The sequence below is a fragment of the Cervus canadensis genome, chromosome 3 (genome assembly GCF_019320065.1).
Source record: "Cervus canadensis isolate Bull #8, Minnesota chromosome 3, ASM1932006v1, whole genome shotgun sequence".
In the NCBI taxonomy this organism is placed as follows: Eukaryota; Metazoa; Chordata; class Mammalia; order Artiodactyla; family Cervidae; genus Cervus; species Cervus canadensis.
The window spans coordinates 88,164,115-88,185,613 of record NC_057388.1 but is presented as its reverse complement, the minus strand read 5'-3'; the positions used below and the strand labels follow the sequence as shown (position 1 = coordinate 88,185,613).

The 21,499-nt window shown below is 48.2% G+C and overlaps 1 protein-coding gene across 1 annotated transcript; it reads right to left on the bottom strand.

Moving 5' to 3' along the window:
- Window positions 1-1,750: 1,750 nt before the first annotated feature.
- On the bottom strand, window positions 1,751-21,275 carry TSPAN33 (tetraspanin 33). Its single transcript, XM_043463690.1, has 8 exons — window positions 20,931-21,275; window positions 7,830-7,887; window positions 7,033-7,160; window positions 6,634-6,708; window positions 5,213-5,308; window positions 3,545-3,673; window positions 2,983-3,144; window positions 1,751-2,783 (listed from the first exon to the last, which is right to left on the bottom strand). Exons 1-8 carry the CDS (start codon window positions 21,030-21,032, stop codon window positions 2,682-2,684), a joined length of 852 nt encoding a protein of 283 aa, XP_043319625.1. The 5' UTR covers window positions 21,033-21,275; the 3' UTR covers window positions 1,751-2,681.
- Window positions 21,276-21,499: the final 224 nt, after the last annotated feature.

Here is a 21,499-nt window from a genome sequence, read left to right as displayed (position 1 = left end):
GTTAAACAGCATCACTGACTCAATGGACATGAATGTGAGCAAACTCTTGGAGACAGTGGAGGACGGAGGAGCCTGGTGTGCTGCAGTCCCCGGGGTGGCAAAGAGTTGGACAAGATTTAGCAACTGAACAATTAGACAGTCGTGTTAACCCCACATGCTTGAGGCTAGGGTTATTAAACTGATAGAAATTCAGGAAGCAAATTGAGTTGAAATGTGAAATAATGATGAGAAACCTTAAAAAAAAAATTGAGGCATTTTCTCTCCCAGCATCAGACCAAAGAGAAAGAAAGCTAAAAAGACACTGAGAAAGGTATCTAGGTACAAATACTGAATTGCACTATAAGCTCCTGCACATTTAATGCTCAGGGTGTTATAAGCCCTGGTCCTCTGTCGGAAATTCCTTACGCCTTTTGTACAAGCCTGAAGGCTAGATAATGAGACAGTAAAGACTTAAGTAGTTCGGGGTTCAAGAAATTTGGATTTGAACCCTGGTTCTGCAGACCAGCGTTCCTGGTGTTTTCCTCCAAGAGGCTCTAAACTGCCTCCTACCAGGTAGCTCCTCAAAATCTGTGAACCAGGAAGGTGCGTCACCCCAGCTTCAAACGCGGACTTCTGGATCCGCATCACCAAAAGTATAAAATGCCTCCTTCTGGCTCTATCACAGCGTGTTTTTTTTTTTTTTTTACTCTTCTCTCCCAGAATAAAAGGCCCTTACTTTAAAAAAAAAAAAAAGATTTTATTTTTTCTTTCCGTTCTGTTACTAGCTGGAGCTAAACATTGGCTGGGGCCCCAGGCGGCGGCTGGAAAGGCGCCCTCCCAGGAGCAGAAGGCTGGCTTAGGGAAAACTGGGGGCGGGGAGACAACTCGCGATGCTGCCCAGCGCGGGACGGCTTCTCCCACCTTTCCCAGCCAGGCCAAGGCCCTAGTGTGAGCCCCCCGACCGCAGAGCGTGGCGAGGAAACTTGGGGGACACTCACCGGGAAATGGGGTCACGCAGGCCCACACCCAAACCCTCCCGCGCAGCCCTACACTCTCCAGGAGGCCGGGGGGCCTAGGCGCCCGCCGAGCCGCCGCGGGGGCGGGGACCACCCACGGCGCCGCGCGGCCCCGCCCCGGCCCCGCCCCGCGACGCTCCAGCCTGGCCTCCCTGCCCGCCTGGCGCTCAAGCTCCTCTCCGCGCGAGGAAACCCCACGCCCGGATGGAAGATTTTTTTTTTTCCCCCTTAGGTTTTTCCTAAAGCCTGATGGGCCGCGGTACCCAGCTCCTTCAGATAAAGATGGAAGAGAGGGCTAGAGGGTCTGGACTGGGAGTGAAGAGATGGCCTTCTTGCTCCTCATTCCTCCGCCCCTCCCTTCCCAGCGAGAGGGCTGGACTGAGATTTACCGACCTAACCCATCTGGAAAGTTTTGGGTAGCAAATTAATTTATTTTGGTTCGGGAAAAAAAAAAAATTAACGTCGCGTTTGGGGATAAAATTACGCTGTTCCCAGATCCGAATTAGGAATCTCTCCATCTAATTTAAACCGGAGAGGACGAAGTTGTGGGAGGGGAGTAACGCATCTGCTGGAGGGAGGCGGGGTGGGTGATGGGGCGGGCGAAGTACAGTAGCGTTTAGGAGACTGTCGCGTCCCCTCCTGAAGGGAGGCCTCCCTCTTCTATCCCGCACCCCACCCCCCTATGGCTGGGCCCTTCTACCGCCCCCCCCCCCAACTTCTGGTTGCCAGAATGGAAAATTCAGAGTCCAGCCTGGTCCAGGTCAACAAACTTTTATTGCCATTTCTGGCTCCCCCAGCCCCAGCAAGATCCCTGCTTACACTGAGCTTTGCTGCAGAGGAATGGCGGTGGTGGGCGGGTGTTAATTTCTCTTTCTCTGCACACTGCCAATGTTTAGAAAGAAAATCCACTTACTGGGCAGGGAGGGCCATACAGGGTGGGATTCAAGGGCGCCTATGGCTCAGTCCCACCTCTGCTGGCTGCAGAATATAGACTATGGTTCCAAACATTTTTTAAGGGAAAGGAGAAGAGATGAATTTCGTTGCTGTTGTACCCCTTGCCCTTGCTGCCACGTTTCCATGGAAATGAGGGAGGGGCAGGATGTAGCTCACTCTGACTACCTGGGAGGGTGGCAGGACAGGCAGTTAGTAAACACATCGCCTTCCACTCCTACCCAATACAGACTGCTGTCCCCAGTCGACCCCCAGGCTCATTGCCTGCTCCGCCCCAGTCCCTTCTGGAGCTGGTATCATGCCAACTGGAGTCCAGGCAGGGCTCGCTGGCAACAGCAAGAATCTGAGTATGTTGGTCAAGCTCAGTAGCAGCCCTAGTAGGGCCGTCAAGTTGTCATGGCTTGGTGAAAAGCCCAGTGCCCCCGCAACTCTGTGCAACTGCTGTTGCTCAAGCATCTGTCTCAGACAAAACAAAAACATAAACCCAAATGATTGAGGTTAGAGAGAATACAGAATAATAATGCTGAGAGCTGGGATGAGGAGAGGAGGCACATCCTTCTCAGACTAGAGCCACCTGTGCACCCTGCCTTCTGCTGCCTGGAGTTTGCTTCCTCCCACTAGTCTGTGGCTTGCAGGGCTGGAATCCAGTCTCCACTGGGTGCCGGCAGCTGTAACCACTGCTGTTGGCTGATCAGGCTCGCCTGTTGCCCTACAGAGGAGGTGCAGGATGGATCTTCAGTACCATGGGTCCGCCCGGTGCTGCTGATTGTAGAGCTGTAGTTTGATCTGATCTTTGATCTGACTCACGAGGATCATGGACAGCAGGATTCCCACCAGCTGGAAAAGGTAAGAAAGAATTGGGTCCTCAGCCATGAGTGATGGCCTTGTTTTCTCTGACTCAATCTTCCCAGTGCAGTCAGCACCTGCCTTTCAGCAGTGTTAGTGCCTGACACCCTAGCTGAGTCCCAGGTGCCCTCCCCGAAACTAAAGGAGTCTTTACAGAATTGTGGAACCGCAGTTTTACAGGGTAAGTTACCTGGGGGATGGCCAGGCCCAGTGCCACACCACCAAGTACGAAGAGGTTGCTATGTATCCAGTTGACCAATCTGTCAATACAGCCGTTGGTGTAGATGACTTTACTAGCTTCTAGGTAGTCAAGGGCCTGCATACCTTGGCCACACATGGTGTTGATCACTGCCTGGGGAGAGAGTTCAAAAGCCAAGTGGGATTTGCATTCCTAAAACTTTTTCTTTGGGGCCCTAGCTGATGGGCCTCCCACTCTTCCTAAACTCCTAAATTGTTAGAGAATATATGTGGAGGATGCTAGGTTGGAAGTTGCTAAATGCAGACTTTCCTTCCTCTGGAGGTCTGAGTCCAGTTCTCCGTGCTTTAGAGACCTGGGTCTTCTGGGCCGCCAAGTGGGCGATAGAAGTGAAAGACTGACAGAGCCATCAGATTGGAGTGAAGAAAAACATCTGACCGCTGTTCTGCACAACTGATTGGCTGAGCTAAGGGATGGAGATTCCCAATGGCAGGTGCCATAATCAAAAAGTAACTCAGATCACTGTGGGAGGAAATGAGGTGGGAGGTGTGCTCACCTGGTTGGGGGTAGGCAAGCAACAGGAGTAAGGCACAGAACAGCGCTCACGGCTGGGATTGTCTTCTGAACAGTTGAAGTACATGTTCAGGGACCAGTCCTTGTAGGAAATCCCTCCACAGCAGCTGAACTGCAACAGAGCACATCACAGGGGTTAAAAATCACCCACCCCTTACCCTGAGGTGACACAGGGAACTCTCAAAGCAACCAGAAGTCTATGGCAAGCTTCTACTTGTAAGTTCAAGCTGTGTTTAAACACAGCCTTAAAACTTTGAGCTCAAGCTTCTCAGTGACCTTCACCTGAAGAAGTTATCTCTTCTTAATTTGTTACTTTATATGTTTTGTTATAACTTCTTGTGTATATATTTTGTTTTACACACTCAACTATCAGCTCCTTGAGGGCAGTTTCTGGTTTTGCAGTCTTGCATAGCATTTGTTGTTTAGTTGCTAATTTGTGTCCGATTCTTTGTGACCCCATGGACTGTAGCCTGCCAGGCTCCTCCATCCATGGGATTATCCAGGCAAGAATACTAGAGTGGGTTGCCATTTCCTTCTTCGGGGATCTTCCCAACCCAGGGATCAAACCCATGTCTCCTGCATTGGCAGGCGGATTCTCTACTACTGAGTCACCAAGGAAGCATAGAGCCTGGCAAAAGGATATGTTCCCCAAATACTGGCTGAAATAATCAAAGGATCAGTGCTACAAACATTTGTCTTAATGTAGAGAAAGCACAGGAGGGGACTCTTTAATGTTGTGGGCCCATAATTACACCATGAAAGCAAACAGGATCCAAGTTAAGGGTGTTACACTAAGTGAAGGGGAACTCAGCACTGCTCTCAAAAGCACTTTTGTTTCAAATATAACTTCTGACTCACAGCAGCATTATTCACAAGAGCCAAAATACAGAAGTGGCCCAAGGTGTGCACCAAAAGACAAGTGGATGAACGAAGTGTGGTATATACATATGATGGAATATTATTCAGCCTGATAAAGCAAGGACATTTTGGAACAACCCACAACATAGATGAACCCTGCAGACATGCTAAGTGAAACAAGCCAGTCACAAAAGGACAAACACAGTATTCATCGAGACAGAATTTCATAGAGACAGAAAATAGAATGGTGGTTGTTAGGAGGAGAGGGGAAATGGAGAGTTAGTGTTTAATGGGTATGGAGTTTCAGTTTGGGAAGAAAGTTTTGGAGATGGATAGTGATGATGGCTATACAACTGTGTGAATGTACTTAATGCTACAGATCTGTACACTTAAAATGGTAAATTTGATATTATGTATATTTTACCACAATTTAAAAAATCTAACTTTCTCATTGGTGATATTAAAAAAATTTGCCAGTTCCCTCCCATGAGTAGCCATTTGTAATGGTTTCTTTTATATCCTTCCAGATTCCTTTTGTAAAATATGAATACATATTCTTTCCTCTTTTCTTCTACACAATTGGTAGGTTACTATATATACTGTTCTGTGCCTGTAAAAGTACTTTGAAAGTTATGTGTGGCTTTTTTGCCAAACCCTTTCCCAGAATCCATTACCTATCAGGTAATGAAAAAGCCCACAGACCTTGAGGGTGAGTTGTCTCTTGGGATGGCATTAACTTTTACCCATAGCTTCCCAGACCACTAGATGATCACCCCCACTCCTCAACCCATACCTCCTTCTGGCCAAAATCTATGAGGTTCTGAAGGTCCAAGTCATCTCGGTAGTGCACGATGGCATTATTGATAATCTCACTCACTTTGCCCCGCACCTGCCAGAAACATGAGGGAATCAGAACACAGGACTAGCCCTTAACGTGCTCCCCTGCAGAAACAGCAATAGACGGTGCTCATCTTTCTTTCTTTAAGTTAACCCTGAAGTCAGAACCAAGTCCTAGCAGGGAAGAGGGCCAGTTCCGAAGCCTGTGCATCCCTGGGCTCCCAGGTACCTGTGGGCAAGAAAAATGCTGATCTACTGTTGCCATGTCTTAAGGAGCCACATTTCAAGATAAGCCAATATTTATCTGTCTCTGAGTACTATTACACAAAATACTTGACTGATCTAAAGCAGTGAAACTAGTTTGTGTGTGTGTTGAGGGGGTGGATTGTTTTTTAGTAGAAAAGGACTAACTGAGCTAATACACTGACCTCTAGTGGCCATAAGAGAATTGCATCTCTTTAGACTCAAATGTTTTTGAGTACAGATCTTTTCTCTGTATCATTTTTAGGATTTTATTAAGCCAGGAGGACTAGGACATTCTGAATTGACTCAGTGGCTCTCAATTTCATAGTTTAAGCATGCTCTCTTCCTCCCTGCTTCATTACTTTTCTCAAAATTTCTTATCCACAGTCCTGTACTCTGCCCCTGGCAATCATCTGCCCTTTTGGAAAGAAAGTATGGTTTTTAATTAAAAGGAGCTGCCACTGAATGGCTGACCGCTTCCAGATATGGTGAGAGCTGTTTAAAGTCTATTTCACCCCCATCTTGCCTTTCATGTTTGAGTTATTTTTAATATTTTCTTGTAAATATTTTGTAATATTGTGGTGAAATGGATCACAATGTCATTTCCTAATATAAAGTGATATATGTGGGAAGAAAATGTACAATTCTCTGATTAAAATTCCCACTGATCTAAACTTTGAGTGTTCCATGGAATAAATAAATAAATGTTCTACACCAAAATAAATAAATAAAGTCTTGTTTACTTCCCCTTTTTCTTACTTTTGTTTATCCCAATAAATAATTTTTAAAAGAAATAATAGGCTCTTCATGTTGTCTGTGATCCACTTGATAACTGAATTTTACTCAATCGTTTGCCATTAAAGTTTGCAGACTATTTTAACTTTGGGTTCATAGAATTTATTTCCCTGTTGGCCTCTCAGGCTGTCAGAGGAAAACACCTTACAATCTTGAAATCCTCGTTAAATATGGTGACTTTAAAGGGCATTCATTCATCCCTAAGGACAATCTTTCAAAGGCTAATGCTCCTCAGGGGGAGGACCACTGTGGTTAATTAGTCAGGCTGAGCACAGGCAGGAACGTTCCCTTCCTCCCTCTGGTTCACATCTGCATAGGCCCTGTGACTCCCAGAGTTACCTTGTCCGAGAAGACGAAGCCCAGGACCCCAGCTGCCAGCTGGAGCAGGAACACGATGGTGAGACAGAGGGAGAACTGTGGGGGAGCAGGTGGGAAGAGGAGACAGTCTATTACTGCGCTGGGCAGGAGTTTCCCAGGGCCACAGGGAGGACTGGGGGGCCACAGGCCACTTCTCCCAGACACCCCCACCACCCCACACACACACAGTAAAGGCAGCTGCCTCTGGGATGCTGTCCTGGGGTGGTCGCCCTTGCTGGGTTCCCTGGGCTGAGCTCTACAGGGAGGAGGGGACAGCACAGACCTTGGGGGCAGCAAGGGACAAAATGAAAGGTTTCAGGAAGGAGAAGCACAGGGAGGAGGCGCCCGGGCCTTCCCAGGGGGTCGCCCCTGACCACTCACCGTCTGCAGAAGGCAGATGTTCTCACGGAGAGAGCCGATGCAGCCGCAGAAGGTGAGCAGGAACATGAGGACGCCCACCACAATCAGCAGGATGGCCGGGTCCACAGCCAGGCAGGCCAGCGCCGCCTCTGGGGGAGGGGCTGTCTCTCAGTCTGAGCTGGTGCCCACTGAGTAGGGTACCAGGCGTAGGGTGGGGCGCCCCCAGAACTGTCCTCATCCCCTGGCGGGACTCTCCAGTGTGGCTAGGTAAAGGTTACAGGGAGCAGTACTGCCCTCCCACGGGGAGAACACCAAGGGCCCAGAACAGTCTGTGGCCTTTCATTTGAGGAACTAACAAAGTAACAGCCTTTATTCCCAGGCTTAAGAGAGGAGGAACCACTTTCGCTCCAGAAAAGAATTAGAATGGCATTAGGCTTGCTGGCTTTTGCAGATTCTGTTTCCTGGAGACTTCGTGTAGAGGAACAGGAATGGAGGTTGAGTTTCTCCGGAACAGAGCGAAGGGAGGGCTGACGCCTCTCGTTAGTCTTTGCACCCAGAAGCCTACCTTCTTCCCTAGATACGCCCTAAGCCTAAAATGCAGGCAGATCTCAGAAGATTCGAGGGAGCTCGGGGAAATCCAGGTGAACTGGCTTGGGTGGCCAGGCCGAGTAATCTGCCAGGATTTGGCTAGAGGGTGACTGCCCCCCATAGCTCCATAGCGTCTGTGGGGAGGAGGGCTGAAGGGCCAGGGCTGAAAGAGGCAGAGGAGAAAGGGGCAGGCAAGAGTCATGGGGAGATGGACAGGAACTGTAGCTCACCTGCGTGCTTCATCAGCCGAGCGTAGACGCCCACAGCCACCATCACCATGGAAATCACCTGTGGAGACAGGGAAGGAGCCACACTCTGAGGCTCTCTGGGGAGCCCCGAGAGCCATGAGTAACCTTGGAGGAGAGGAGGAGGATGACAACTCTTTCTGGACCAGAAATGAGCATCTTTTTTCTCCCCAGTGATACTGTTGATGGAATCTGGAAGGGCATTACCTCCATGAAAGCCTGTATCAGGATGATCACATTTAATTCTTGCAACAGTTATCTGGTGAGGCAGCTATTCTCCCCATCTCACAGATGAGGAAGTTAAGGCAATGCAAGGTTAATACAGAACATCAATTAGGATCATGGGCTGCAGAGTGAGGTGAATCTGAGCCTATGCTGGACAACTCTCTGAACTTCAGTTCCTGCATCTGGGGAGTTATTTGTTTTTTGTTGCCATTGTTCTTTTTGGCTGTGTTGGGTCTTTGTTGCTGTGTGGGCTTTTCTCTAGTTGCAGCGAGTGGAGGCTACTCTTTGTTATGGTGTGTGGGCTTCTCACTGCAGTGGCTTTTCTTGTTGCAGAGCACAGACTCTAGGCACACAGACTCAGTAGTTGTGGCTCTCAGGCTCTAGAGAGGGCTAAGTAGTTGTGGCACACAGGCTTAGTTGCCCTGAAGCATGTGGACTCTTCCTGGACCAGGGATCAAACCCACGTCCTCTGTGTTGGCAGGCGGATTCTTAACCACTAGACCATCAGGGAAGTCCCTGAAGATGGGAATTTAAAATAACTATATCTAATAAGATTACTGTGGAGATGAAATAAAAGAATGCATGGAAAGCATTTAGCAAAATGCCTAGTAATAAATATTATCTATCATTACTAATTGGGGCTTCCCAGGTGGCTCAGTGGTAAAGAATCTGCCTGCCAAACAGGAGATGTGAGGGTTTGATCCTTGTGCTGGGAAGATCCCTTGGAGAAGAAAATGGCAACCCACTCCAGTATTCTTGCCTAGGAAATTCAATGGACAGAGGAGCCTGGTGGGCTGCAGTCCATGGGGTCACAAAAGAGTCAGACACGACTTAGCAACTAACAACAAATCATTACTAATGGTTAACTTGCCCAGGGTCACATTGAAACTGTGAATTTCTGAATTTAAATCCAGCTACTTCAAAGGGAAGGTCTTCAAGCTGAAGCAGGCCTGAGTAGATGCTCCCAGCTCTCTAACCCTCTTGGAGGTCAATGTGGTGTCAAATGTAAGAATGAAAGTGCAAACCAGAGTGAAAGAATGCTTGCACATGAATGCGTCGGTGTGAAATAGCAGAACTACCTTACAAAGGAAACTTTATAAAGTCTGACTCCAGGGTGAGGAAACAGAGACATTTAGACCTTTCAAACTTCCTGGCTTCTCTCTGAGAAAACAAACCCATCAGAGACCACCGGGGCTCCCTAAAGGGGCCTTCTCTGTGCCCTCGCCGCAGGCCTCCAGGAGTGCAGGGTGACCCAGGGTGCGCACCCTTCTTTTGTGCCCAGACCCCAGGCTGGTGCTAAGCAGCAGCTGGCTGTCACCATGGCAATAGCTGGGGCCACGCTCTGGCTGGAGGGAGTTCTCAGCAGGAACTTGACCAGTTCAGCGGGGAAGGACAGGGCTGGCTGGACTCCGCTGTCCTGCAGCACAGAAGAAAGAAACATCTTGGGGCTTTGGTGGGAGAAGGGAATTGAGCCCCAGCAGCAGGTCAACAGGTCAGACTAGTCCCTCGGTAGAGAGATATTTTCTTTGTTGAACTGTACCAGCTGGTACATTCAGCAGGAAATGGGAAAACCTTGTCTAAAACCATGTCTTTTTAGGATCCTTCTCTTTGGTCCCCAATTGTTTGACATCGCCTCTGCCTCGGGACCCCATGTGTTATGTGCTGGCCCTCACACTCTGTGTCCAGGAGCGAGGGAGCTGCTTGCAGAGAGCTGTGGGAGGGGCTGGAGGTGCCAGCTGGCTTCTTGTCCCACAGCACAGCCAGGCTCAGGGAGCAAGGGGCAGTGGGTGGGAGGTGAGGAAAACCCACAACAGAGATCCCGGTCATCCCGCCATCCCAGAGACACAAGCCCTTTGCCAGAGTGATCAGGCATCTCTGTCTACCCTTTAAAACTCACCACAGCCAATTCTGGTTCTGAATATCACTTTACTGAGTCATTTAAAAAGATGTATCTGCTCTTTAGTTAAACAGTCTCCTCGCTGTTTTTTCACATGTTAAATTTTCACTGGGGTGTATAACTTTTCACAAAGACGGTCTCTGATTAAATCCCCACACAACTAAAACAAGAAAGGGAAAGTAAAGAGACGCCACGTGTCCCACGGTAACTTCATTCCATGGGTGGGCTTGTAATTATAGCAGTTGCTCTGTCTCTATCTGTGGTAGGTAGAATAGTGTCCCTGCAAAGATGTCCTGTCCTAATTCCCAGAACCCGTGAAAATGTTACCTTACATGGCTGGCGGGGCTGTGCAAATGTGATTCACTTAAGGACCTTACGATGGGGAGATTATCCCAGTTGGCCCAAAATAATCACAAGGGACCTTATAAGAAGGAGGCAAGAGGGTCAGAGTAGAGGAGGAGATGTGTATGAGAGCGGAAGCAGGGGCTGAAGTGTGTGTCATAAGCAGAGGACCGCGAACAGCCTCTAAAAGCTGGAGAAGGCAAGGAACTAGATTCTTCCTTAAGGCCTCCAGAGGGAATCATGCCTGCTGACGTCTTGATTTCAGCTCAGTGAGACCTGTTTGGGACTTCTGGCCTCCAGAACTATAAGAAAACTAATTTGTGTTATATTAAACCATTCAGTTTGTGGCAATTTGTTAACAGCAGTAATAGGAAACAAATACACTCTCCAAATCCAATTCATCAGCTGTTATGTAGGAGACATTCTGAGGACTGCAAAGATGAGCAAGATGTGGTCTCTGCCCTTAAGGAGACATATCTGTCATGTGGGACAGGGCAAGAGCGCCTAAGGCAGTGCTTTTTGAGGTTGGCTGCCATTAGAATGGGGGTGGGGCGTGGAGGAGAACTTCAAAACTCCTGATGCCTAGGCTACACCCCAAACCAAGTATGTCAGAATCTCTGGCATTGGAACCCAGGTCACAGTGTTCCTGAATGCATTCCAAGTGATTCCAACATGCAGCCAAGTTTGAGAACCACCAGCCTCAAGCACACTTGACCAGGGATCTAGAGCAGCAGGTGCTCGTTATGTGAAAAAGAAAGTTAAGACATTAATATGATCATGAACATTTAATATGATCATTAATGATCCTGCTTACTTGGAAGCTCACTAGCTACCTCTGAAATTCTGCATTTCTGTCATTGATCTGCCCCTTTATCCTGAAGACACAGCTTGCTCTTTGACACTTCTATTCCTGACCACATCTCCCACCCTGAATTCCTCAGAGCTGCTGCCATTCCAGAGTGAGTACTGCTGTTATTAGCTTAGCATTTGCGAGCTGAATAGAACCTTAGGAATGAGCCCAGCCACTCACTTTTTTTTTTTTTTTTTAATAGATGAGGCCAAAAGAGCAAAGTGATATTTGACCAAGTGCACATGGGTGCAGTGGCAACATCCGGACTAAACCTCATTTCCAGTCTCAGTTGGGTACCGTCTACACCATATCAGTCTTTGCTACAGAATCCTTGTGACATCCCACAATATCACCAGTGACCTCCTTTCTTGATGAGAATGGAGATAAAGACACTTCTCTTCCTAGAATAGCTTTTCATATTCTGGCTAGAATGAAGCCTCACTGGAAACTTTCAAATGCTAGACACAGTTTTTAAAATAGCTGAGTCCAGCCAAAAGCATGTTCCTGAAGAGTTGTCCATCAAATTATATAAAATAATTTGCCCGCACCAGTACCTTTATCCTTATGTAAGGTGAGTAATCACCTTATAACGAAAATAGCCATCTGCTGGGCTCCTTGGAGAAATGGCTGATCCTAGGACTGGGGCAGGAAATAGGTAAGTCTGGAGCATCTTGTGGTGCCAGAAGGTAAGGAAACGCTCAAAAATAAAAAACAAAACCCCACATTGGTGTGGCCGTGCCAAAGAGATATCAAAATAAAAGAGTATGGAATTGTTACCCCAAATATAAAATAAATATCCATGAGTCCATACTGATATAAATGACTTAATAAATGGGAGAAAAGACAAATCTCTCACACAGAATTCCAAATATTTTATGGAGGTACTATAGCATCTGGAGAAGGGCATGGCAACCCATCCAGTATCCTTGCCTGGGAAATCCCATGGACAGAGGAGCCTGGTGGGCTACAGTCCATGGGGTCACACAGAGTTGCATATGACTGAGCAACTATCACTCACTGCAGTGTCAGTGAGGTGGAACACAATTCCCCACTTCCAAGTGTGGGCTGCACACAGTAACTTCTTTCCAAAGAGAACAGACTGGAAAGGGTGGGGAAAAGACTAACTTTACAGTGGAGAAGCCTAACTCTCTCAGCCAGATGATCAAAGTCAACATCAGCAGAGGTCATTGATATATGAGATTATGTGAAATGGCACTTCCCTTCCGTGGTCTTCCTTCCCCAAACCCATAACCCCAGTATAATTATAAAAAAACATAGGCAAGTTCCAGTAGAGGGAAAAAAAAGATGATCAGTACTCCTCCAAACTGTCAAAGGCTTCAAAAACAAGGAAATTCTGCGACACTGCCACAGCCAACAAAAACCTAAGGAGACATGACAACTAAATGAAATTTGGTATCCTGGATGGGATCCTAGAACACAAAAAGGGCGTTAAGTAAAAACTAAGGGAAGCTGAATAAAGCATGGACCTTAATGTAATAAATGTATCAGGTTGGCTGAAAAGTTCATTCCAGAGTTTTCCTGTGCGTGCTCAGTTGCTCATTATGTCTGACTCTTTGCAATCGACCCCATGGACTGTAGCTGACCAGGCTCCTCTGTCCATGGAATTTTCTAGGCAAGAACACTGGAATGGGTTGTCATTTCCTACTCCGGGAGATCTTCTTGACCCAGGGATCAAACCTGTGTCTCTTGAGTCTCCTGTGTTGGCAGGCAGATTCTTTACCACTGTGCCACCTGGGAAGCAGCATCATACTCATGTAAGATGTTAATAAACAAGAGACACTGAATGTGGGGTATATGGGAACTCTCTGTACCATCTTCTCAAAGTTCCTGTAAAACTAACACTGTTCTAAAAAATGAAATCTATTAAAAAAAAGAAGTCACTCTCAATTTGTTAGTCATGTAAGTCCACACTTTGTAATATCATATTTTCTTAAACTGGGATTCACTTGCCTATGGTTTTACAACCTTTAATCAGGGTGTTTTCTCCTTACACCAAGAAATGGCAGTAGAACTTAAAAATGTTCGGGTGACAGGACACTGAGAAGCTACAGTGCTCTCTTGGTATACCGTATGCTATCTTGACATATTAGATTCTTTTTGAAGCTTTAATATGGTACTACTGCTATCTAATTTATATTCATATTTAACTTTGCCCAATTATCCCAATAATGTCCTTTATAACTGCTTTCCGCCCCCCCTTTTTTCCTGATTCAGTTTCCAGTCAAGGATCATGCATTTAGTGATCCATGCATCAGGTCTCCTTTAGCTTGGGACAGTTTCACAGCTTTTTTTCTTTTCTTTGTATTTGGTTTCTCAAGACACTGACTTTTAAAAAATTGTGGTAAAGTACGTATACCACAAAATTAACCATTTTAAAGGGTGCAGTTCAGTGGCCATAAATACATGCATATTGCTAGGCAACCACCACCATTATCAGGCTCCAGGACAGTTTCTTCACCCCAGATACAACTCCTGTACCCATTAAATGGTCACTCCCCACTCCCTCCACTCCTCCAACCCTTGGCGACCACAGATCTGCTTTCTGTCTCTATGGATTTGCCTATTCTGCACATTTTCTATAAATGGAATCATAGAATATGTGGCTCTTGGTGTCTATCCTCTAATGTTTCCAAGGTTCATCAGTGTTGTAGCATGTATCAGGACTTCATTACCTTTTAAGGCCTAGTAATATCCCACTGTATGGATGGAACCCAATTAGTTTTTCCATTCATCCGCTGATGGGCATGTGGGTTGTTTCTACCTTCTGGCTACAGTGAATAGTGTCGCCATGAATATCCATGTACAAGTTTTTGTTTGAGTACCTCCTGTTTGCTGTTCTTTTGGGTATAGACCCTGGAGTGCAATTGCCAGGTCATAGGGTAATTTTATGTTTAATTTTTCGAGGTGCTACCAAGCTTTTTCCATAGTAGCTGCACCATTTCACATTCCCACCAGCAATGTACAGGATTCCAATTTCTCCACATCATTGCCAATACATGTTCTGATATGTTTCCTTCTGACACTGTTTTTTTTTTTTTTGGTTAAGTCCAGGCCAGTGGTTTGGCTTAACGTCCCTCAGTTTGGATGTTGGATTGTTTCTCCCCAATCTGATCCAGATGATGCACTTTTGACAGGAGTATTAACACAGATAATGTGTCCTTCCCAGTGTGTCACCAGAGGAAACATGACATACTAATTTCTATCCTAGAAATAAGGAATAATTTTACTAACAGATGATTTGACTGTTAGCCACATGTCTCAGCCTCTCATAAAACAGTATGGTAATACTCTAAATAGTTTCCTAGTTTTCCAGAAGCCTTGCTGCTACATGTCCTCTTCTCTGTGCCCTTGACGGCAGATAAGCAGCTGTGGTCTTGGAGAGAAGATGGGAGATAACAGAAAACAGAGAAAAGTCACTCGATTATTTGACCTTTTTTTCCCCCTGTAAATCAGGAAAAGACAGTCATGAACTGATGTTTGTGAGGAAGACCCTTATTCCAGCCCCTGGCACACTAAATCACAGCCATCAGCACCAAGTGGGAAGGGCCCCCAGGTAAGATCCTGGACGAGATCTACTGGCTCTAATGTCCATAATTACAGGCAGATTAGTTCTTGAGGCCATTTCCATTGGATTAAAACCAATGCAATGTGAAAAGCTCTGACGAGTGGACCTGGGGAAGGTCCTTGGACAACAGTGGAGTCTGTTCCTATGATATACAGGAAACGTCTCTGTAAACTATAAAATACAACGACACCATTAATCATTATCACCTTCTGGCTAACAGCAGGAATGTGAGCAGGGGCATTTGAGGCTGAAGGAAGTCAGGTTCAAGGTTGGCCCCGGCCTAAACTGAGTCCCCACACACCTGTCATTTGTCAGGAGGAGCACTCATCCTGGCTCTCCAAGTCCTTCCCCAACAGGTAACCTTGACGAACCAATTCTAACAACGATGGTAACAGCTACCTTTTTCAAGGGCTAAAAGGCCAGGCGCTGGACTAACCACTGTATACACACTATGGCCACAAGCCCAAGAGGGTGTTAGGATCTTCACTTTACAGAACTGGGAGAATTCACTCAGTTAGTGGCTAAAGTGGGACTGGAAGGTATGTCCATCTGGCTCCAGAGCCTCATGACCTTGGTCACATGGCTGTCTCCTGCTCTGCCTCATAGCAGCTCCAGGGCGTGTGCGTTCACTTCAGGGCCTCGTGTGAGGTGGGAAGGAGCTTCCTGCAGTTGTCTTGGGTGAGCAGCTGGTAATCTCCAAGTGGCGGGGCTCAGGCCGGGGAAGTAAAATAGCATCAGGAGGGCCCTGCAGGACTCAGAGGGAAGTCCTGGGAACTAGGGTCAATGGGAGCATCACCACTAGGGGCAACCAGCCCCCGAGAGGAAGCCTGGCCTGTCCACCTCCCACATTCTAAAGTCCAATCTAGGGGCTTTCCTGGTAGTCCAGTGGTTAAGACTTTGCCTTCCAATGCAAGGGGCATGGGTTCAATCCCTGGCTGGGGAGCTAAGATCCCACAGGTCTTATGGCCTAAAAACCAAAACATAAAACAGAAATCATAATGTAACAAATTCAGTAAACACTTTTATTAGTAAAAAATGGTCCACATAAAATCTTGAAAAAACATTTAAAAATTAAAATAAAAAGCCTAGTCAGCATGAAATGGGTGGATCTTTCTCACCTTTTCTTTGGAATGAATCTTTCCCCCTCTTGATGGTGCCAGTGGGAGACAGCTGGGAGTAGAGTGATTCCCTGCATGGGGCTCAAACTACTATCCCCTCCACCCCCTGCCAGAAGGATGTTGGGAGGGAGGGGTCTGCATCTTCCGTTTCTCAGTCCTTCCTGTTCTTATTTCTGGATGAAGTCAAAAAAATCATAGCCTGCAAGCCCTAAAGCAGGGCCCCCTCTCTCACTACCTGGGATCTGCACACACCATTCCTTCAGCAGCCATCCTGGCACCACTGTTCTGGGATTTCTAAGGTGGCAACTCTCCATGTGGGACTGACTGTTGGCTCTCTCCCACTGGATAGGATGGAATTGTCCAGCTGGAGTGGAGTCCCTAGGGCTCTTTCCTCGGCTGGAGTGGAGTCCACAGAGCTCTTTCCTCTCCAAGGGTCTGGGCCAACCCTTTAGCTCCTTTTAGGCCATGGCTGGTTTTGGTTCTCCAAGGTTATAAACGAGGAAGGGAAGTTCACAAGGGCTCATAATGGTATAAACACTCAGACTCACCACCTGGAGTCGCCAGCCTGACACATAGCTTGCTATCGCAACTCTAAGAGATGCTTCTCTTTTATCCTTTTTAAAGGCTGCTTGAAGTCTATGATTTTCTACTTGGTACAAGGCAAATAGAGCTATTTAGGGAGTTGAGGAGGCATGTGTGTGACCTGACAACAAAGAGTGTGGTTCTGTCTTCATTCTTGGTGGTGGTGGTGTTGTTTTATAAAAAATCATGTGGTAATTCATTTATTGCAGCCTGCCTAGTCTATAGGGAAAGGAGGAAAAAAATGGGGGAGGAAATGGGCTCTGTCTCCTAACATGTTAGGTAGTTGTGTGTGTGTGTGATTGTGTGCCCGCGCTTGCATGGTGGTAAAGGTGGGGGTGGGGAGGGCAGGAAGGGACCCTGCCACTCAGGAGGGGCTTTTGCCAGGCCCAATGCCTGATCATTTCCTCATGGCTTCTGAGCCAGACTACAACAGATAGTGCTGCAGGTGGTTTGGAGGGGGCGGGGGCGGGGGGGGGGGGGGCATTCTGAATCCCCTGGGGATTCCAATACAGTGGAAGTAGGTGGGAAAGTGAATTTCTTGAAAGAGATACCTCATCAGAACCCTGGATCAGCCCACGGAAGACCTGGATGGGTCCATATGTGCTGTGGGCAGTAATCAGGCATGCTCTTGAGGGAGATGATGGAGGGCATGGCTGCCATTTTTTCTGACCTGGCTTGAGGGAAGGGTGCCAGGCCCACTGCAGAAGAGAACACAGGATGCAACCCCAATTAAGAATTAAGAATGCTTGAGGACTTAAGGTTGTGCTGCATCCTGACAGTCCATGAGAGAGGGAGGAAGGGCATCCTGACTCCACCCCGTAGGCTCTGATCCCTCCTTCACCACTCAATAAACATTCAATAAGTATCCACTCTCTGCCAAACACAGCTGGGCACTGAGAACCCAGCAGTAAATAAGGCAGTCTCTTCCCTCAGGGGCCTAGAGAGGGAGACATAAAGAAACACATAATTGCGGCACAGGTTAAAAAAAAAAGATCTGATGATCAAACGTGCACAAGGCGCCGGGGGGCGTCTTGAGGCGTTGCCACTAAGGAAGGCTCAGCTGAGACACAGGGGCAGGAGAGCTGAGCTTCTAGGCTTTGTCTGACTCAAAAGTCATGCCAACTGCTGCCCTGGATGGGAAAAGGATCATCAAGGAGGGAGATGGTTGCTGTGGGCAGCACTGAAAATGCCCCTGCCAATGTATGCCCAAGCTGACAAAGCGTGGTATATCAGCCCACTGTCTTCCCTCTGCAGACAGACAGAAGGTTGTGTTCAGTCATGTCCAACTCTTTGTGAGCCCATGGACTGGAGCTCACCAGGCTCCTCTGTCCATGGGATTCTTCAGGCAAGAATACTGGAGTGGGTTGCCATTTCCTTCTCCAAGGGATCTTCCTGACCCAGGGATCAAACCTGGGTCTCCTATATTGCAGGCAGTCTCCTGCACCACAGGTGGATTCTTTACCAACTGAGCCACTAAGGAAGCCCTCATTCCCTCTGCACAGAGCTGTCTAATTAATACAAGGAGGTAAGGAAAGTCAGCTACTTCTTAACTAAAAGACTAAACTATAACTTCTGTGATCCTGGAGCAATTCTCCAAGCCATGGAATCCTAACAATCAGTAACCCAGCCGCACAATTCTGGAAAGAAAACCAGAACTCCTAGGCAAAAGAGGAATTGAGATTTGAAACATGAACAGAAGGAACAGGTCCTGGTCCCATAGGAGCCAGGAGCTTTCTGATTCAGACTCTAAATGCCCCAAGGGTCAGGGCTCCTAGAGAAGCAGCACCGCCACCACGGTCACACTATCACCACTGCATACGAGCCCAGATGATGCCTTCCCAATGTGACCCAGGCACAGATGCAAACACCATCCATCCACACCTCCCTGGCACCTGGCCAGAACACACCCTCTGCCTGGAAAAGGATTTGGCTGACAATCTCAACCGTGGGTGCCTCCTGAGTAGGAAAGGGAAATTTGATTAGGATGGTGGAGAAACCTAAAGAAATCACCATAATCAGTCCCTAAAGGGGGATGGGAAGAAAAATGACCCCTGATCTGGGGAAATAGCTCTTCATCTCCAGCTGACCATAAGTGGGATTAACTCTATGAGTCCAAACCTGGTGGAGAAGTGGCACTCAGTAACGCCAAAAAAATACTGTCCCTTGGGAAGGTCAATGTCCCAAGGGTCCCAGGACACAAGAAAGATGCATCCTTAGAGCTAGCTCCAGGTCTTGAAGAAAGAAAACAGTCCCCAGAGTGACGCATTCCTCTTTAAACAGTTCACAGAGGCAGAAAAAAATTTCTCCTTTAGAGGAGAAAGCTTAAGGACAGAGACACACATATATTGGCTTGGGGGTCACACAGTAAGTTGGTGCCAGAAAGAAATTGGGCCTCTTGTCCTTCGGTGTGCTATTTCTAGTGCCTCTGACTTTTTATGAGTCTCAAGTAGGGCCAAGAAGGGGCCCTTCTCTAATTTGGGATGGTGCCAGCTTGGTTAGCCAGGTCCTCTGACCTTGAATGAAGCATTGGAACCAAGAAAAAGGGTCTATGGAGCCAAACTCTCTCCCTTGCTATGACCTCCCAAAGTCACTTATCTGGTAAAAGGGCTAGAGTGGGGGAAGTTCAGGAAAATGACCATGAAGGCAAGTGTAACAGATGCACCCAGCTGTTGTCGCTAGGGTGCACAGATAAGGGTGAAGTGCCAAAGGCTTCAACGGAGTTACAGGCAAAGTCATGATTGACAGAGGAAGTTAAAACAAGGACCTGAGGTCCCTGGGATGCTAGTGCTGGCTCTAAAGATGGCATGTCATTGGCCTGACACACTCAGTGGGCATATAAGAAGGTTCTCTGGAATTTGCCCTTAGGTGTGGGGCTTCCCCTTAGGACATCCCCCAGACTGACAGAGTGGTGGTGAGATTTTCTTCCCTGGCCACCAGCTGAAACTGGTGTTGACCAGTTAACTACTAATACTGCTAACACCCCACCGACAGCAGCAACCAAGGACTTCCCCTGTGGTTCAGTAGAGAAATCACCAGGTAAAGCCCACTAACTCCCTTTTGGACATAGGATAAAAGAACATCTCTATGGTTTGGCTTTCTTATGTATACAATGCAGAGTTCTAGACAAGATGTCTTCAATTTTTTTTTTCCAGTTGCCGAACTGAGAATTTGTTATGAGCTCAAACTTCATTTTTCCCAGTACAATGGCTGAGAGTGAGCTGTCATCACCACTCTCTGGGATTTCTCTCATTTTTCCCAACAGGCTAGCACGTATGTACTTTGTTCACACCATGGCCCCCGTGAAACCTTTCCAGCAACTGGCTTAGCTGCCTAGTCTGCTCCTTCTCCTAGGAAACACAGACTCCTCCCTCCTGCAAGTCTGAACTTTAGGTCTCAAGCAGAGGTGGGCAAGCGTAATGGACTCATAGAGCAGCATCAGCTCTGGTGTTGCTGGTGCTGCAAGAGAAACTGGGCAATGGGGGGCGGGGGGGGGGCGGTGCAGAACGGATCTCCCTATGTTCTCAAACCCAGAGAGGCTCAGGGACTCTCGAGACATGAAACAGGATTGAGCTAGCATTTCATGATCTGGCCCAGCTGCATTCTCAGCTCCAGCAGAGAATTTCCAGCATCCTTGATCATGCTGGGTTGGATTTTTATGGAGGAGGAGACTGAGACCCACAGAGGTGAACATATTGCCCAGGTTACTCAAGTTCAACAATTGAAGGCAGACTGGGGGTGGGAATCGAGGCAGCCCCAGCCCAAGAAATTTTCTAGTTTTTCAGCTCCAATCAAAAGATTTTGAAAGGACCCCTGGACTTCCCCCCATACAACATGGGGTCTATCTAAAGAAGCAAAATAATATCAAACTCCAGGGGATTGAGCCTGGTCCTGAGAAAGGTGGGCAAAGTTTGGGAGAGTTCTGGGAAAAACATCCACACCTGGAGGCCATTCCTGTCCTTTCTCAGCCTTTGGAGGGAGGGCGGCAGAGGCCTGCAAAAGGAAGAGATGAAAGCCCCTGAACCCATTCTCTCCGAAGGAAGGGAGAGGAAAGGTCTAGGTTCCCCACTTCCTCTTTTTTCTTTGCCAGCAGGGCCTCCCAGCCCTCAGGCCTGAAAAATCCCACAGTCGTGAATGTATTAAGTGTCTGCTTGGGCCAACAGGAAAACCCGCTCCTCCCGCTCAAACCCACATTTTTGGCCTGACACAGACCCTCATCCGAAACCGAGAGACTACCCATAAAAGCTTTACCGAATCCCTTGCATTCCGTCCACCCCAACACCCTCTGCAGTCAAGGCGCCACTGGGGTGTCCCTGCCTAGGATAAATTACCCCAAAGTGAGATTTTCCCAGAAAACTAGACAGTGCCGCTCACCACGTTCGCCTTGAACCGGGCATCTGGGAACGACCCCTCCTCAGAGCTGGCAGCCCACTCAACCCTCCAGGGAGTGCCCTGCAGCCCAGGTGCTCCTATAACCCCCAAGACTCACCCAGAAAAGCATGTTGAAGAAGAAGAGCAGGTATTTAACCAGCGGGCTGACGAAGGAGAAGTCCTCCCCATAGGCGGCCGGCGCCCCGTGTCTCCGGGCCATGGTCCAGCCGCCGCTGCCCCCGGGGGCCTATCTCCCCACGGCGGCTGGCCCACCTGCGCGCTCCGCGCCGGGAGGCATGAGCTGCACCACCGCCGGAGCCTTCGGCGGGGGAACTGCGCTGCGGCGGGAGGTGCCCGCGCCGTGCGTCCGGGAGAAGCGCGGGCAGGGGAACGGCGCCGCCACTGGAGCCGCCGGGAGTCGCGGGAGCTGCCGCTGGCAGCGTGAGCGGCGGAGACTCCGCTGCGTCCGGAGGACCAGCCTGGCCCGCCGGGCTCCCAGGAAACCGGGCCCGCCTTCGACCGCCCATTGGCTCGTCTGCCGAAGCCTGACTTCTCATTGGTCGATCTCTGATGTCACTAAGTATCCAACCATCCCTCTTTTCCGAGAGGCGGGGGAGACACCTGTTCAGTGAGGGACAACTTGTTAAAGGGTCAGCCGTTCGGCCTCCTCCCCCGAGAAGGAAAGCA